The sequence below is a fragment of the Erpetoichthys calabaricus genome, chromosome 17 (assembly GCF_900747795.2).
Source record: "Erpetoichthys calabaricus chromosome 17, fErpCal1.3, whole genome shotgun sequence".
NCBI lineage: Eukaryota > Metazoa > Chordata > Cladistia > Polypteriformes > Polypteridae > Erpetoichthys > Erpetoichthys calabaricus.
Genome location: NC_041410.2, coordinates 12611827 through 12631036, shown reverse-complemented (window position 1 = coordinate 12631036; position 19210 = coordinate 12611827). Strand labels below are relative to the sequence as shown.

The 19210-nt window shown below is 40.4% G+C and overlaps 1 protein-coding gene across 1 annotated transcript; it reads left to right on the top strand.

The window, feature by feature from the left end:
* Nucleotides 1-9758: 9758 nt before the first annotated feature.
* On the top strand, nt 9759-17544 carry dut (deoxyuridine triphosphatase). The gene is made up of 7 exons (XM_028791626.2): nt 9759-9999; nt 11010-11151; nt 12512-12603; nt 13874-13918; nt 14861-14935; nt 17216-17286; nt 17378-17544. The coding sequence occupies exons 1-7, from the start codon at nt 9774-9776 to the stop codon at nt 17432-17434; spliced, it is 708 nt and encodes a 235-aa protein (XP_028647459.2). The 5' UTR covers nt 9759-9773; the 3' UTR covers nt 17435-17544.
* The last annotated feature ends 1666 nt before the right edge of the window (nt 17545-19210 follow it).

The window sequence follows — 19210 nt, the reverse complement described above, 5'->3', positions numbered from 1 at the left end:
CTACACCACAGACACATTGTATTTTTACAAACTTCCAAACGTCGTCAGATTGGGGTTTTTGCAGGGTTGATCATTATTATAAATTGATGATTATAATCACAGCAAACTGAACACCCTGCCAGAACTGCAGCCTGTAAGCCTGACGTGTATTAACAGTGAGGATTTTCTGCCCTCTAGTGGCAGAGTTCCGTCTTTGCTCAGTGGTGCTGTAGAGAGGAAGGGCGGCAGCTAAAGCCACACTCAGTCACATGAATGGGATTCCCGTCCTTTCTGCTTTGACATTTCAATCCATTCATCCTAAAGACATTTTTCTTTTGTTTGTGGGGTGTCAAATCTTTCCAATTAGTAGAATGATTTATTGTGCCTTTTAATCAATAAACTATGACAAAAGGGGATAGGATGTGCAGCACTATACATCAATCAGAAGAGAACTTTAAAATTATCTTCGGACAAACGTGAAGAAGATTTTTTTCACCTTTTGTCCTATCCATCCATCCATCCATTTTCCATACTCGATTTTCCAAGGCATAGACCGTGCAGACACAGGTTTTGCTTTTTTTTTTATTCTGCCTATTTTGGTATTAGGGAGTGAACTCCTCGACGGTAACAGGCTTGAGGTAGAAAACAATTCTGTATGGGATTCCAGTCAATTTCAGGGCATAGATAAGAGACAATGAATTGTTTCTACACATTTTATTTTATTGGTTACATTCTTTCAGTTTTGTTTCCATAAGTTAGCTGCAGGCTAAATGTATAAAATATTAAAATCTAGTCTGAAGTATTTTTTTTTCAGCTTATAGGAGTCTTAACCTGCAAATTCTTAAATATCACGACATCTCTAATAGAAATCCATTATCTTCTAACACAGGGATGTCCAACTCCGGTCCTGAAGGGCCCCAATGGCTGCAGGTTTTCATTCAAACCCTTTTCTTAATTAGTGACCTAATCTTATCGGCTGACCCTGCTCTCCACTACCATTCTCTTTCAACATCGATCCGTCTCTGAGACTGCCGGATACTGCGTGTCCTGTCGCCCATTTTATTCACCCGTTGACATCATCCATGAGTACTACATTGAAGCACATGTGTTGTGGTGCATCTCCACTGTATCCTTCTAGCTGACATATAACACTGACCCCTCTTCAGCTCCTCGACGTGAAGAAGAAGACATCCGCGATGTGCCAGCAGTCTCTATGGCCTGTCTGGGGTCTTCAGCTGGAGATTGGCTTTGTTTCACCCTCTGCTCTCTTTTCTTGATGTGCATTGACGCACTTGTGCTGTCGCGCATCTCCGCTCTATCCTTCTAGCTGACACATAACGGTAGCCACAACTCAGCTCCTCAACATTAAGAAGAAGACATCCATGAAGTGCCAGCAGTCTCTGTGGCCTGTCTGGGGTCTGCACCTTGATGTGAAATGAATCACTTGGAGATTACCTTTGTTCCATCATTCCCTGCGGAGATTACCTTTGCTCCATTCCCTGCTCTCTTTTTTTGATGTGCATCTCCACAGTATCCTTCTAGCTGTCCTATAACACTGAGCCCAACTCAAATCCTCAACATTGAAAAGAAGACATCCATGAAGTGCCAACAATCTCTATGGCCTGTCTGGGGTCTTCACCTGGAGATTGCCTTTGTTCCACTCTCTGCACTGTTCTCTTTGTGTGTGTTGAATCACTTGTGCTGTGGTGTAACTCCACTCTAGCTGACACATAACACTAGCCCCAACTCAGCTCCTCAACGTTAAGAAGAAGACATCCATGATGTGCCAGCAGCAGACTCTGTGGCAAGTCTGGGGTCTTCAGCTGGTGACTGCCTTTGTTCCACCTTCTGTTCTCTTCTCCTGATGTGCATTGAGTCACTTGAGCGGTGGTGCATCTCCACTCTGTTTTTTTAGGCAACATACTGTATAATGTTGACTCCTCTTCAGCTCCTCAACATTGAGAAGAAGGCATCCATGAAGTGCCAGCAGTCTCTGTGTCCTGTCTGGAGTCTTCACGTGGAGATTGCCTTTGTTCCACCCTCTGCTCTCCTCTCCTCTCCCGATGAGCTCAACTAGTATGTCCTGCCCGCCCCAGATGCCGGTCTTTTCTGGCATCCTCACTCTTTGACCAGGTCTACTTTGTTGCCTCCCTGCTCCTCTCAGATTGTCCTTTTACTTCTGCTGGTACCTTTGCGTTAGACCTGCTGGTCATGGAGGTTGGCACCTCAAGACTGGCACTAGAGCCCAGCAGCTGGATGGCAGTGCCAGGCAGTCTAGCTGATATATAACACTACTGTATCATTATCCCTAATGCCCTAATACCAACTTATTTGTAATAATTGTACACTTCTTCTCTCCGACTGTGGTCCAGTGTGTGCTCAACGGCCACGCTCTGCATGTGCGTTGGCATGTGCTGCCCATAATGGCAAAAAAATAAAAGGTTTACTGGCCTCTAAAGTAGTCAGGATCCACCTTGTACTAAACTCTTCCTCTCTGCTGCCCCTAATCAGGATTCTAGTATTTCAATGTTATTGCTCTTACCATTTTATGTATTATTTTATATTTTGAAATAGCTGGAAATTGTTATTTTTTTTCAAGTCCAAGCTGTTTCTTCACACATGTGGTGTACGTATATGCGTTTGCCACATGAAAATGTGTTGTAAAGTGAGGCGTTTTCTATAAATTTTTTGAAATACTTGACTCGCATTAATGCTCTATAATGGAGGAAATGGGGCAAAGAGCACCACCGGCAAACAAAAACTTTAAAAGTCCCCCAATACGTCCATTTCTTCTGTTGTCGGGCATCGATCCGCGTCTTGAGATGACATGTGTATTAACCTAAAAAAAAAAAAAAAGACACCACCAATCTCACGAGATTCAGCCATCGCCATAGAAGACGAGATGCACGCATTTCCTCAGCGGCATGGCATCCTCTGCCATAACTCCCGAGGGGGCGTGGCTTCCTCTCGAATGAGCGAATCGCAGTAAGCCTGTCCTGTCACGTGCTTTACGTGTGGCGTTGATTTACTTCCGTGTTTAGGTGAGAGAAGCCCTCCCTCGAAACCCCTTCCTGTCATACAAGCAAACAGAAAATGCATCGTTACCTTGAGAGAAACGGCACCAGGAATAGGCGGTGAAATGATCGTTTCCAGATCCCTTTGGTTGTCACGTATGTACGGCGGAAACACGGGAGGCGTGTCTTCTTATATTGCAACTTCCCGTTGCTTCCGGTAAGTTTTTAGGCTTTTATTTTCCGTTGGTGCTCCACGCCCCGTTGCCTCCATTATAAAGTGCCAGTGTGGGTAAGATATTTCTAGAAAACGCTTCAGTTTAGGACACAATTTCGCCTGACAAATGCATATACACTGTGTTTGTAAAGAAATAACTTCAATGTGATGAATATCCCAACTCATCCCTGAAGATGGACGACGTGTCTAATTCTTGATCATCAAATCCCGCTGGCGTCCCATCTAGGAAGGCTTTCGGCTTTGTCCCTGAAGACGTCATGAGAGGCTCCAGCCTGCCATGGCCTTCTATTCAAATAAGCAGATGTGGAAAATGAATGAATGAATGAATGGTGCTGGCATCCCATCCAGGGAGGGTTCCTCTCTGATGTCAGAATGGTCCACAAGTAGACACGGGGTGTGACCAGGGCCATCTTAACAGCATTATAGCCCCCCACCTTGGCAAAGCAGTGCACTGGAGCCCCTAACTACACAACCACTCGGCAAGTCACAACATACATAAATTAGCATGGAGCCCCCAGGCAGCTGCCCATGCTGTGCCCGTGTGTTAAGACGGCCCCGGGTGCGACTCTTTGCGTGTGCCTTAAATAATTCTAAAATGGGCCTGTGGGTGTGTGTGAGCCGTCTTAGAAATGGAAATAAAATCAGAAACAATGTGACTTGTCTTATGAACACACAACTCAAACATTTCAGTCTTTGTAACTTTGGCAGGAATTGTACGTCTGGAACAAAGGGGGTGGATTTGACCCCCAGTGTCCTAAACAAACTGGCCATAATGGACACCATTATTAGCTTGTATAGCGTGATAGCCTGGCTTTAAGCAATATGTACTCCTAACTGGGTCTCATTTTCATTTACAGAAAATAATTTATAATGGGTGTAGCAGAAAAAAAGTATAAAGAAGCAAATCAAAATTATAAACTATGTGTGTACTAATACGACATCTGTTGTAGAAGAAAAAGGAAAATAGCTTTTTACACAAAGAACAAATGTCATCTGCCATAATGTATGTAATTATATGCTAACATTGGTCGTTTTTTTTTTTTCATTTTTGTGCAATAAATTTATAACGTTATTGAAAAGACGATTGTGTGTTTTAATCTGATTTGAGCTCACAAACGATGTGCTGCTTATGCAGGGAACTTGAATCAGAGGAGGTGTGGACATCAGATATCAAGCAAAAGGCTTCCCAGAGAAGGCGACGTTTTTAAGCCCAATGTGTAAAACCAGAATTGCTGTCGGAAAACTGAGTGAAGAAGTCGAGAGGCCAAAACGTCCGACGTAAATGGTAGTTTATGCAACCATTCAAAGTGACACCATGCTGTTCCTGCACACTGAACTCTTAAATCATGAGGTGGCCCTTTGGGTAACTGGGGACTCTCAGCTCAACCACTGGGAGCAAACACACAATTACACAGTGGGGGGGCGGGGCTGAGACTTGAAAGTACCTCTCATGAGGAGGATCACGGAGTCATGCTGGACCCATCACCACCTACCATACTCGTACGTCAAGACACTGGACAGAGAAGGACCGTAGGTTACATACGCCAAGTGTGGAGTACGAGTTGGGTGGGGGGGGTTTGGGTCACGCTTCAGCTTTACATCTCACATGCTGTTCTGCGTTCAGGTTTGGTCTAAATATTACAAAAAAGACATAGATAGATATGAAAGGCACTATATAGATAGATAGATATGAAAGGCACTATATGATAGATAGATAGATATGAAAGGCACTATATGATTGATAGATATGAAAGGCGATAGATAGATAGATAGATAGATAGATATGAAAGGCACTAGATAGATGGATAGATATGAAAGGCACTAGATAGATAGATGGCTAGATAGATAGATATGAAAGGCACTAGATAGATAGATAGATAGATAGATATGAAAGGCACTAGATAGACAGATAGATAGATAGATATGAAAGGCACTAGATAGATAGATAGATAGATATGAAAGGAAATAGATAGATAGATAGATAGATAGATAGATAGATAGATAGATAGATAGATAGATAGATAGATAGATAGATAGATTTGAAAGGCACTAGATAGATATGAAAAGCACTATATAGATAGATAGATTTGAAAGGCACTAGATAGATAGATAGATATGAAAGGCACTAGATAGATAGATAGATAGATAGATAGATAGATAGATAGATAGATAGATAGATAGATAGATATGAAAGGCACTAGATAGATAGGTAGATAGATATGAAAGGCACTAGATAGATATGAAAAGCACTATATAGATAGATAGATTTGAAAGGCACTAGATAGATAGATAGATAGATAGATAGATAGATAGATAGATAGATAGATTTGAAAGGAGATAGATAAATAGATATGAAAGGCACTATATAGATAGATAGATTTGAAAGGCACAAGATAGATAGATATGAAAGGCACTATATAGATAGATAGATATGAAAGGCACTATATAGATAGATCTGCTGGCTTCTGTGGGTGCTGCCAGGGGGCACCAAGGGGACTAGTAAGCCCTGCTTCCTCAGGCACCAGCCTCATTTGTAAGTACTCCCAAATGATCATCTCAGGACACCAGAAGTACTTCTAGGTTTTGGATAAAAGGAGCAGCCTGCCTCAGCTCAGGGCCACAGTCAAGAGGAGGAGGACAAAGCTTGTGAGAGGAGTGGGGAGAAGGAGACAGCAACAGAGAAACAGAGTTGTGTTTGTGGGGTGTGAAATGTTTATTTGTAAGAGTTTCCCACAATTAAATCCTCTTTGTTCACTAGCAACCATGTGTCCAAACCTTTGCGTTGGGAGTTCGGGGAGCTGCAGTGCCCCCTGGGGACCACGATAGATAGATAGGCACTATACAGTATAATAGCTAGATAGACCTTTATTTCTTCAATGAGGGAATGTAGTTTTATACAGACACTCGAGAAATAGTATAACAAGCTACAACAACCCCATTACACACACACACACACACACACAAGAGCAGTACCAGTGAGCCATGGTCAGTGTGTATCGACACAGGCATGGAGGAGCTTGGTAGTGTTTCACGACACACTTGTGTTGAGTAATTCGTGGGCTGGACGTCCTCAGTGTTAAGTGTGTCACAGAGAGTGTGTGCAGCACTGTTGATTGCGGCCCTCCACTTTTCCTTGATTCTCTCCTCCACTACCACCAGCAGCGGGTGCAGAGCGTGTCCCATAACTGAGCCCACCTTCATTATCAGCTGGCTACCACAGTTATAGAACATGCAAAGATGTCATTGCCACCTTAAAAGAACACAAAGAAAAGTGTGATATTTGGGATTGTGGAAACTATAGAGCGATAAAGCTGATGTCACACACAATTAAAATTTGTAGAGAGAAGAGTTAAGGAAGAGACCACCATAGGGGGGAAGAGGAGTTTGTTTTAATGCCAGGGAGAAGAACAACTGATGCTATTTTTGCACTGAAGCAGCAGAGACATTGAGAAGAACAGAACGATTTGCATGTGGTGTTCATTGATTTATGATGGAGGGCCACATCAAGAGGTCTGCAGGTGCATGAGAGAGGAAGGAGGATGAGAGAAGGGTATGAGGATTGTCCAGGAGATGTATGAGGGAGTGAGGTTGCGGGTCAAAAGCAGTGTGGGGTAACTGACAAGATCTCAGTTCGAGGAGGTCTGCACCAGAGGTCTTCTTGAAGTCTTTAACTCTTTGATCTGGTGGTGGACGTGTTGAGTCGTAGGATAGAAGACCAGCCCGGTGATTAAATTGTTTTGTGCAGCACCAGAAAAGAAGAAGTGGAGAGGAAGCTGGAATAGAGAGAAGGGCTTTGGAAGACAGAGGATTAAAGATAAATAGAAGACAGAAGATCTGAGGTTTACTGATGATCAGCATTCAGAAGTTAGCCTGCAGGGAGAGCTAGTGAAAAGAGTAGAGATGTAGGATTAGTGGTAACCCAAGATGGAACATTAGATGCAGAGATAAACATTGTGTACAGTGTGGATGGAACAACTGGAAGAAGGTATAAGGAGGATTGTGTGATTGAATAATAAAGGTGAAGGTTAAAGGTGAGGTGTTTGAGACCAGCAATGATGTGTGGAGCTGAGGCATGGACATTAAAGGGGGCACAGGAGAAGAAGTTGGATGTGGCAGAAATTAGAAGGTTGATATGGATGTGTGGAGTTACAAAAAAAGACATGAGACAATCAGAGGTACAACAAAAGTCGGAGAGAAATCTAAGTGCAGGAAAGGAGGCTGAAGTGGTATGGACCTGTGATGAGGAGAGACAAGGAATATGTGGGCAAAAATGTGATGGGAATGGAAGTCCAGGGGGAGAGAAAGTGAGGGAGTCCAAAGCAGAGATGGACGGATAAAGTAAAAGAAGACCTGAAGGAAAAAGGGTCTCAACTGAGGAGAAGGTGCAGGGCTAAGCTGTTTGGAGATGGCTGATCAAACACATCAACCCCACAAGATGAAGATAACTCCCAAAAAGATTCTGCTCTTTCTTCTATAGTTCCCTGATGTTACTAGACCAGTCCAACTTGTCATAGATGTGAACCCCCCGACTATTTAGAGCTGTGCGTCACTTCATCATTTTACACTGCGGTGGATCCCAACTGTTACTTTAAAACACGTTCCTCAAGAACAGCGGTTCTCAAACTGGGGTCCGCGGTCCCGAAGCGGTTTCGGTGGGACCGTGAGAAATGATTGCATATTTATACTATTTATATTTTTATAATTATTAACCTTCTGAGGGGAAGTAAGTGACTGAGCTCCGTCGTTACCCCCACCACTAATCCGCTGTTCCATTATTCGCTGCCACCGCACCGTTTTCCCACCGTTATCGCTCGGCACAAACCAGCCCTTATTATTTTTATCATAATCAAAAATTATCGATTCTTTCGTAGAATCAAAACACTCGTGAACAGTTTTCGTATATTTTACAAACAAATAAGAGCGCTAAAGGTGGATACAGATAACCAACAAACAACATATTTGACATTTTTTGTGTTTTTAAGTGGTGAAGTTGCCCGCTCAATGCAAATGGTTAAGGCAAAGCAGATGCATCCATCCCATTAAAATTTTAACTTAAATTTAATAACTAAGATGTATGTAATATTTTCTGAATAAACAATTGTTTGTCAAAAATGTTTTATTCACAGCAGCCTGTATCTATGCAGTGCCGCGCAGTGGATATGTGGCACCCTTGTGCAAAGTATTTGGCACCCCCAATTTTCTTGAAATAATATTGATTTTTTTAAATTTTTAATAAAAAGGTCCGCAAGCCATCGAACAATTTTTAAAGGGACCGCCACGCAAGAAATTCTAAAGAAGTTTGAGAACCGCTGCTCAAGAAGAACACGTGGGCATGGCTGGAAACTTGTGAAGGACTGACATCACACAAATGTCCAAAAAGCTTTTCTCTACACAAAGAACCACAGACACACACAGTAGGTGACCATACAGCGTGGAAGGATTGAGGACTTTAGGGGCCTTCACGTCTTGACTTGATGTTATTTTGGAGAATTCGGGTGAATAGGACTGGCAAGCTTGTTGCGTTATGTCGAATGCCTCTTCCCGTTAAGATTGTTCTATTAATGGATGGCTTTCTGAGAAAAATGTCCCTTTCAACAGTACATATCCAGTATGCCTGCCAAATCCAGCATAAAACATGGGCAATCTGTGGTGTTTCGTTAAAATTGACAGATGCGGTACATTTTATTATTAAAGACGTTTGTGATGCGCCATCGTTTAGAATGACAGAGACACAGCAGCAGGACGGACACACATACAGATACACCCACAGGCTCTTATCCTTTTAAGTAAGGTGGATTACAAATGTTTGTGATGCACCATCTGTTGGAATGATAAAGCCACAACAACTAGATGGACACATAGATACACAGATACTTGTCCTTTTATTAAGGTGAATAATAATAATAATAAAGTTTAGCAAGATATCATTTGCAATTATTTTTACCTGTCAAGTTTTTATCATCTAGTTAGCACATGCAACCAATTTGTTTTATTAACTGGTGCAATAATCTTTTCTGGTAATTTAAGGATTTTTATTTCCTTTCTGAAATGTGCTTTGTGGCAAAAGGGCTGGTTATGCTTTAACATTAACATACAGAGACACAGCAGCAGGACGGACACACATACAGATACACACACAGGCTCTTATCCTTTTAATTAAAGTGGATTACAAATGTTTGTGATGCACCATCTGTTGGAATGATAAAGCCACAACAACTGGATGGACACATAGATACACAGACACTTGTCTATGCTTTAACATTTTATGTCTACGTAATACTTATTACGTTACAAAAAAACTATTTAAAGGGAAACAATACGTTACTTTCAAAACTATTATTAGTTGTACGCATACAGAATTCAAGCAGTGAGAAAGCAAAGTCAATCTGAACAAAACCCGAGGGCTAATACGCAAGGTGTCGGGCGATATATCTGATCGGTTACATGTCCTCTCGATTATATTGACGCACCATTTTTCCACACGATAAGGGCAGAGCCGAACAGAAACAAATGCAAAACGGTTCCCGTTAACTGCCTAACCCGCCATGTCTTTTAAACTGGCCGGTAGCTGCGCAGCCATTTTCAGCCGCCGCTGCTATGTGAACGACGCCGAGCTGATCGTCAAGATGGCCTTGTCGTCGGGCGCCCTGTCGTGGCGAAGATGCGCTTTTCTGTTCAATCGCCTCTCGAACTTCTCCGCCCGCTGTAATCTAACAAGAGCTTTTCACAAAATGAGAACGAGAACTGGGAACAAAGTCCTTTTTGAAAAAGGTAAAAACGATGAGCCGTTATTGTGGTGGCGTTGTTGCGGATGCGGGCTGGAATGAGAAATTACTTTCGCAGAAATTCCCTCCCAAACCGACCCATTTTTAAATTAAGTGTAATACTTAAAAGTATCTGGCCCACCTAGCATCAGCCCAGGTGAATCGGAGTGCGGACTGTGGTGGGCTTTTGCGTTTGTTTACATTGTAAAGCATTTAAGCTTCCGGTTATAGTAAACGCCATTGAGGTAATCTGTTTTGACATTTTTAATTATTTTCGTAATTTGTTCCAAGAATGAAAGCAAATTCACTAATACGGTTATGCTGTGTAGTCTCGTATATCTGTTTACAGCAAGAAGACATGAAACAACTAAAAAAAAAAACTTGAGCCGATCCTTTGCAACTTGAAGCCAAACCCTTTCTTGTCATTCTCAAAAGATCTTTAAATAAACAGGCACACTTCCGTATGCGTAGCCCCGAGCTGCCCTTGTCGCTTGATTTACTGACATTCGCTTCACCAATCATCACCCGGGGTCAAAGAAAAGCTGCGCAGAATGTGGGAAGCGGTGGTGGGATAAAAAAAAGGGCGGGGTCATTTCTTCCGCGTTGGTTAAACGTGTAGCTGCAGACTGAACAGATCTGCGCAGACTGACGGAGGCACGTCACGTGCCTGACCAAATCGCGCGTTTGTTGTGCGAGACCGCGTGGCAGCGTCACCATGGAAACGCAGCTGACGATGAATTAAAGTTGCTTGAATTTATTTGTTTTGTAAATTGACAGCGAGGTACTGTCGTTTTCATATGTTGGTATCGTGTCATGTGTATTTTTCAGTAAAGCAAGCGCTAATAATAGTATGTGGTGGGCGGAGACTATATGGCGGGAAGTATAAAAAGTCAAATTGGCGGGTTCTCTAATACATTTTATTTATCTCTGTCGCGGGGTGAGGAGGTGCACGCCTGACACCTGCTTTTTGTCTGTGTTGCATTCCCGGTCTGTTTTATAATATGCCACTCTCCGAAGTACACCAGACTGTCTCTCCATCCAAACGCCTCAAAGGGACGCACACAGAAGATAAAGTGGTGTTACGGTTTGCCAAGCTGTCCCAGAACGCCACAGCCCCCAGCAGAGGGTCAACCAAGGCGGCCGGCTATGATCTTTACAGGTGAGCCATTTTGTCTTTGAGTGGTTATCGCGCAACGGAACGTATGCGCGTAGCCGAATAAAAATATTTACAGTTTTGGTATTCGAAAAACTTGTATGTTGTAGCAGGGATATTATGAGTTGGTCCGCTTTTAAATGCAACTTCCTCATGCAGAGGAGCTGTGAACACGTGCTTGTCCTGTGGGGTTTCTTTAGCAATTTCGCCTTAAGACCTGAATGAGAGTTTAGAACTAGGGGGCTTCTTGAAATCGGGGTTCGAGTAAAGTGCAATTTGCAGCCGTCAGAGAGTGTGTGTGTGTGTATATGTATGTATGTATGTATATATATATATATAATCTCTCCATCTCCATCCATCCATCCATTGTCTCCCGCTTATCCGAGGTCGGGTCGCGGGGGCAGCAGCTTGAGCAGAGATGCCCAGACTTCCCTCTCCCCGGCCACTTCTTCTAGCTCTTCCGGGAGAATCCCAAGGCATTCCCAGGCCAGTCGAGAGACATAGTCCCTCCAGCGTGTCCTGGGTCTTCCCCGGGGCCTCCTCCCGGTTGGACGTGCCCGGAACACCTCACCAGGGAGGCGTCCAGGAGGCATCCTGATCAGATGCCCGAGCCACCTCATCTGACTCCTCTCGATGCGGAGGAGCAGCGGCTCTACTCTGAGCCCCTCCCGGATGACTGAGCTTCTCACCCTATCTTTAAGGGAAAGCCTATATATATATATATAAAATATATATATATATAATAAATTTGTGTGTGTATAACCACAAATGTAGTGGTATTGTGTATGCAGTTTTACAACACATTGTCGTTGTTTTTCCAAGGTATTAAAATAGATGAGCTTTAACAATACTAAAAATAATAAGCTTCTATATTTCTTGCTCATGTTTCCATACGCTCCATCCGTTTTCTAAATCCGCTTTTCTGGAGCATCGTCGCTGGGACAGTGGAGTCAATCCCAGCAGGCAACGGCCGCCGCTTGTTCATCATATATGCTCCAAGTCCTTAACTTTTCTAGCTCCGTTACAGTATTTGTAGAACCGGTAAAAGCACATCGATTAACTTCAATCGCTGCTTACAATTTTAGAAAGCTTTCGAAATTATAAACCTTATAGTTCTATCTATGTAAAATTTGCTCTAGCGGTCCACTGATTACTCCTGCAGCATATGTACGTCCTCGGTATATTGAAAAAAGTAGTGTGGATGGGTAGGATTATGCAGAAGTGGCTGGCGTCAGTGTGTGTGGTTCATGTGTCAATGTTCTATTTTTGGTTAGTTTTTTAAAATATGTATTTTCTATGTAGTTGTATTTATCCAGATTAACTAGGATTTCAAATAACGCATTTTCTTCTTCCTCCTTTTTGATAGTGCATATGATTACGTTATTCCTGCAATGGGTAAAACCATAGTTAAAACTGACATCCAGATTGCCGTTCCTTCTGGTTATTATGGACGTGTTGGTGAGTAGACTAATTATAAAATTTGATTCTAAAGACAAATCTTTTCTTTACTGTAAAGTTATGCTGAATGAAGTGGTTTCATATTTTTCATGTCCTGTTGACTCCTTAATACTAATCTTACGTACTATGCATTTTAAGTAGCGTATTTATGTAGTGATCACCACGTTTTAAAGTTGCAATCCAGATCTCATGTTCATACATTTCTACAGCTGGAGCAGTGAGAATTGAAGTCGCTTGTTTGGGATGTGCAGTGGATCAAATGTAACCAGCGTCCTATTGATTTTATAGTTCAGTTTAACATATAAAAGTCTGTTCTCGATTTCAGTAGCTTCCCTAAGTATATGAGGTTAGTGTTCACGCCCTGATTAAACTTTCAGGTCAGCTTGAAATTAATATTTTCCTTGGGGTTTCACAAGTGGGGATAACTCCTGTATGTTCCAGTTTGGCTTTAGCTCATACTGTGTTCATGCTCTACAAATATCTTTCATTGTAACAGTTTATTAATCCTATAAAAGCACATGAGGTGTTAATGTTCAAAATGTGCAATGTAAAACTATATTAATTTGCAGAATGGACCAGACATTTAGATATAGATAGATAGATAGATACTTTATTAATCCCAATGGGAAATTCACATTTAGAAGTTTAGCACAGAAACTGCAAACAGAGTTAATTCCTTTTTAATTAAATGTTTCCCAAATGAAGCTGAGACTTGAAGGTTATTTATAAATTTTGCTCAATTTTTTTATATATAATTATTCATGTGACTGTTTCCCATTACTCCCCAATATGTGCGAACTTTACTGATCGTGTGTGTGTGGTTGGGTGTTTTTTGTATATTAAAAAAGACACCCTGTTATATTTTGAATGATTCAACCTTAATGTATAGTCAAAATGTATAAGTTATGAGGAATGGACATCTCTCTTCCTGTCGTCTTTATAATGTGCTTTGTATTAAAACAACGGCAGAAAATGCACCATTGTGTGGCACTTGCAACTCCACACTTGACCCCATTTAATCCAGTATAACACATTAATGGCATTTAAGTAAATGTGTACTGTGTGTTCTTTCTGTGATTCATAGTCCCTATCTGTAAAACTCAAACCACTTTAAAGTGCATTTTATGACTTGAGGGATGTTTAGTGTAGGCATAGAGGGGAGGAGCAAGGCATCTTAACTAGGTGTGTAATAATTGAAATAATGAGAATTTTAGTATGAATGACCATGTGAAGTGTTTCTCAAATCTTGCACTCTTTTTCTGTCTTCTAGCACCAAGATCTGGACTAGCAGCAAAACATTTTATTGATGTTGGAGGTAAAAACTTTGATTTAACAGTACAGAAGTTTCATATGGTAGATGGAGTTTATCAAATTTTTGACCATTGTTCTTTACTGTGTAAGGTGAACAATTTGTGTTTTTAATATTTTTTGAATGTTTGTTCTGTCATCCAACTGAAATGTATGCAGTGATAGCACTCTACACAACCTCAGTCTAGTGTATTTTAAGCGGAATATGGTAGGTTTTGTCTATTAATAGTTGCACTTAAATGCTATTTTAGATATTAATATTCATGGAATTTTTTTAGAATACAAGCACTGAACAAGTTAGTGTGCGTGTGGAAGATGACACAGACAGGCAGACATGTTGAAGTCACCCAACATACGTTTATTAAACATTATGTACAGTGCAGCACAACCCCAAAGTCCTGGCCAACAAACAATGCCTCACTTTCTTTGGCCCCTTTTATAATCACCCGGATGTGCTCCAGGTGCCTCCCGACAATCTTCCGACAGCACTCCCCAGTGTGACGGAAGTGCCGGCTGCGCACACCCGGAAACACTCCGGGTGTCCCCAATCCTCTTCTAAGCCACCTGTGACAGTGTGTATATAATGTGTTTTTTGTGTGTGTATGCTTTCATTGATGTATAGATTTTCCAGGGTTGTTTGTACAGTGTCCATGGACATTACATACCAGCCAAATGTAAAATGTGACTGATGGGAGCTTTTGCATCTGTCCTCATCAATGCACTAAGTGGTATTCCGCCACTTTTTCTTTTTAATCGGAGTCCTGATAGTAAATCAAACTGTTAGAGGAGCTGCATTTGTTCTAGGGGATCAGTTTTATATAGCCAGTCGGTGTTCTTGTTGAAATGTTAATGATGGGAGTTATGGTGGGATATGTGGTAGGAGTTGTAATTTGAATAAGCCTGAAAAGAAATGAATGTTTAAATGTTTTCTGTGTTTACTTTTAACTAGCTGGAGTAATAGATGAAGATTACAGAGGGAATGTTGGTGTTGTCCTCTTCAACTTCAGTAAGGATGACTTTGAAGGTGAGTTGGAGGTTTTGGAATTGCTGAATGTGTTTTTAATGTTGTTTAATTACATCAATGATTGCTTTGATCTTAATACTTTTTACATTTAAACTCAAGGGTGTGTTTTGTTTTGTTTTTTTTTTCTTAAACCACAACATCAGAATGGCTCCTTATATTTCAGAAACTTACACATTTTAATTTTGAAATTTGCTAAGTTTTTTTTCCTAGTTACACGTACTGTAGGTTAGTCCTGTCCGTGACGTTCAGTTATGGTTGGAACCGGAATTGTTCTCCGTAATGGTAAAAATGTTGGGTAAACTTCTAAAAAGAGGGTAGGCTTCTAAAGTATCTTTACACAAATGGAATTCACTCAAATGTCCTTTCCTGTGCAGCTGCTCTGTGGCTTTAAAGAGTGATGGAGATCTGTGTACATGCCACATTTGGAATGGACACTGCATTTAGGCCATGTAAACCATATGTGGTTGATCAATGCTTTAAAAGCCATCTGATGCCAAATGCACTACAGTCTGGAAAAGTCAATAAGCAATTGTTACAAAAGTTACAGTTCATCCGTAGAGAACTCGTAGTAGTATTATGTAATAAAACAATATGTAAGCACCCTCCAGAAGTGGAGATTGTAAGGTCTGTCATATCGTGGCTGCAATAACAAGTATCTTTTTTTAAATATGACAATATACCAGGCAGATACTCACTCAAATGTTGGATCAGTGGTGTTTAGCAGATCATATTTGTTAGCTGCAGAATTTCTAAGGAATGAAATTGATACTAATGTTTGTGTATATTTTACAATGATTGGCCTGGTGAACAAGAAACATGCAAGCAGAAATAGTTACAGGAGGGTAAACTTAGTGGCAGGACCCCCCAGCGCACCAGAGGAAGGCTAGGAGTGGAAACCAGCAAGAGTGTTTAAAATGCAAATAAGATGTTACTGCTTAAAGGGTGGTTTTCCCTGTGTGTTTTGCTTAGTGTTCAGGAGGGGAATAGGCAGAGGTTATGGCACTAGTGAGAACTGCAGCCTTTTTGTGGGCTTGAAATGTTCTTGGACTCTGCAGTACCAGCACCTTGGAAGCTGCGGAGGACCTCCTGCACCCATGACAGGGAGGAAACCAGTGGTAACACATCTAGGCCAGTAGATGACATGTGGGCCTTTATTGGAATGTAAAGAAATGTTCTTTTCTGTCTCATCTTGCAGGTAGCCAAGGAGCTACCTTAGAGAACCTAGTCTTTTAGGGGGTAGAGGGAAGACTCTGGTGCAGGATCAACTAGAGGCCGCTTTGGTTTAATTCTCCGCCTTGGCTAGAAGTGACCCCTTGAATAGGTGTATAGTATAGTTAGGATAGCATTTTGAATATAGAGCTGACTGCAGTTGGACCAAGCACTGGGCAAGAAGGGGTGTGTGTGGAGTTCTATCCCCCCAAATTGTGGAATGCTTTTTGTACTTTTCTAAAAAAAAAAGTATATATTGTAAGCTTTGACATTTGCTCTTGTTAGGGAGTTGCAGACTGTACCGATCAGTTTTCAGGAACAATCACTTATTTCACAATTTGCACTATGCAATTATAAAGATTTTTGCTTGGTTTTTTAGATGCGTCTCTTGACAACTTCTCCACCTTGGCTTTTTGCAGACAGAGGGTGGGCTTGGAGGAAGGGAAATAATGTTAAATGGTATTTTATTCAGAGGTGGTATCAAACCTGATAAAAAATCAAGTAAACCCCCAAAACCACAACTTATAGTTGTGATGGTTGATGACACTCATTATTTTGGTATATTTTATTTCAGAGTATTCTAGCCTTGTATGTCTCACTGCTTTTAATAAGTCGGTTGAAATCATTTTGAAACTGTATCCAGTGAAGGAAATACTCAATGGCTTGGTTTATGTTTTTATATAATACGTGTATATATAATAAAAAAACAATTCTAGCATGCAGAAGAGGCTTTTAGTCTTAATTCTTTGTCTAGTAATTTCACTCTGACTCGTTTTGATGAATTCTGACCTGTAGAGGCAATGTGTTTACTGTTGCTTGACAAAATATTGTAAGTTCTTGCAAATGTTTTGGGACTGCAGAGAAAATACAAATTTTGTGCCCTTCGAATGGAGTTCTGGATGTAAAATTAAGAGTTTCCTAAATTCTATAATTCTTTCATCTGACTAGCACTTGTATGATTTACATCATACATTCATAGTGTTGCCAATATGGATATCTCAGTTGTTTAAAAATGTGTAGGTGGGAAATCTTTTAAATGCTGCAAATTAAAACAGATTTTATTTTCTTTAGTTAAAAAAGGTGATCGGATAGCTCAACTCATTTGTGAAAGGATTTGTTACCCAGATCTTGAACAATTAGAGGTAAAACTAACTTTTATATAATGTTCTATATGTAGTAAATTTTGTTTTATGATGCATTTTATACCTTTTTTTTTTTTTTAAATATATAAAGACCCTGGACCAGACTGATCGTGGAGATGGAGGGTTTGGATCAACTGGAACCAATTGATGCTCTTTACAAAAAAGTTCCATAGGAACTATTTCACTTATGTTCTGTATGATTGATTTAAAGTCTTGTTTGTGTTTATTTAAAATAAAAATGTTTAACTTTTAAACTTGTTTTTTGGTTTCTGAAAAGTGATTATTGCTTGCTTTTAAATAGTGTCTATATATTCTGCAATCTGGGTAGCTTAAGGTTGTGTTCACAGATATACAAGTTATAGGGGCATTTGCAGTATAAATGTTTTTAGTTTGTACAGTTCCTTTTTGTAATTCAACTTGTTTTCAGTACCTTTGGCCAAGTATTGGTATTTTGTGTGTTGTTTGTACTCTTGTGTACATTTATATTAAAAAGTGTTGTTGCCTAGTTGGTGGAAGTTTATCCATAAAGACCATTATCATAAAGAATGGTTATATTTGCATTCTCTAAAAGGCATACTAAAAGTAAAGTTTACTTTTTGGAGTAGATATATAATGTGACTAAATTTAGCTTTAGTATAGAGGGACTTGCCTTTCCTTGTGTAAGTAGTTACTGAAATTTAATGAAATTGTCTTAAAATAAAAAAAAGGTTTCTGGACACCACTGTGTGGAGCTATTGCACTTTCACTGGAGATGGTGGGAGTTTTAAAGGAAATCCTGCATTAGTATTACTGAAATGGATTTGTGCCCCCTCCAGGCTCGGTCCCAGCTGTGAGCTTAATTCATGGGTTTCAGTTAGTTGATGGAGAAATGGGTAGTGAAACAGGTATTTAGATGGATATGCATTTTTAGTTACAATTTAAACATTGAGTTTTTTGTTTTAACTGTTGCATTTTGCTGCTATAGTAAATAAGAGGATTTCCTGAACATTAAAAAAAATACCAACTCTAAAATATTACAAAATGATGAAACAAATGCATTTTCTATGCTGATTTTAGGTATTTGGGCTACCACCCTCCTCCTCCTATGGTCTAGCAGCTCCTGGTAATTTGAGTTCAGAATGGGCAAACTTGGCACACCTACAATATGCCACATTCTCACGGAATATCCTTTGTACATCCCATAAGGTGGGAGTTGTCCCATCTTCTCCCCAGTGCTACTGCTAAGCTTCTGGAATTGCAAGTTAAATTTCTGAGGCTATGACTGAGATTAGTTAAAATCTCTCTCCCAGAATGGGCAAAGTTGGCCCATTTATATATCGTAATGATAATATCTGGAAGTACTAAGGGAGAAATACTTAAGATCAATCTAAAGGCTATGCACAAACATCCTTTTCATGTAGTTTTTATTTTCACCTTAATGCAGTTCTGTAATATTAGAGTACTTTCTGGTAAATGTTTTTCATGACTGCGTCTACCTGTTGAAGTCTTGATATGCGGATATCATTTTACAAACTGGTAAATGGTTTAAGTAATCAAATTACTTCAAAAATCATTCTTTTATTGCACCTACCTTTTCACTTTAATATATATATATATATATATATATATATATATATACACACACACAGTACTGTGCAAAAGTTTTAGGCAGGTGTGGGGAAAAATGCTGTAAACAAAGAGAATGCTTTCAAAAATGTAAGTATTAGTCACTCATTCACTGCATTTTGTTTTGATGAAAAATAAAAAATCCAATATTTGGTGTGACCACCCTTTGCCTTCAAAACCGCATCAATTCTTCTAGGTACACTTGCACACAGTTTTTGAAGGAACTCGGCTGGTAGGTTGTTCCAAACATCTTGGAGAACAAAGCACAGATCTTCTGTAGATGTTGGCTTCCTCACATCCTTCTGTCTGTTCATGTAAT

Bases quoted from the DNA above. Each gene is read 5' to 3' on its own strand.
- dut (XM_028791626.2), top strand. From the start codon at position 9,774: ATGTCTTTTAAACTGGCCGGTAGCTGCGCAGCCATTTTCAGCCGCCGC. The intron at 10,000-11,009 runs GTAAAAACGATG...CACTCTCCGAAG, and splicing joins CAAAGTCCTTTTTGAAAAAG to TACACCAGACTGTCTCTCCA. The intron at 14,936-17,215 runs GTGAGTTGGAGG...TATTTTCTTTAG, and splicing joins CAGTAAGGATGACTTTGAAG to TTAAAAAAGGTGATCGGATA.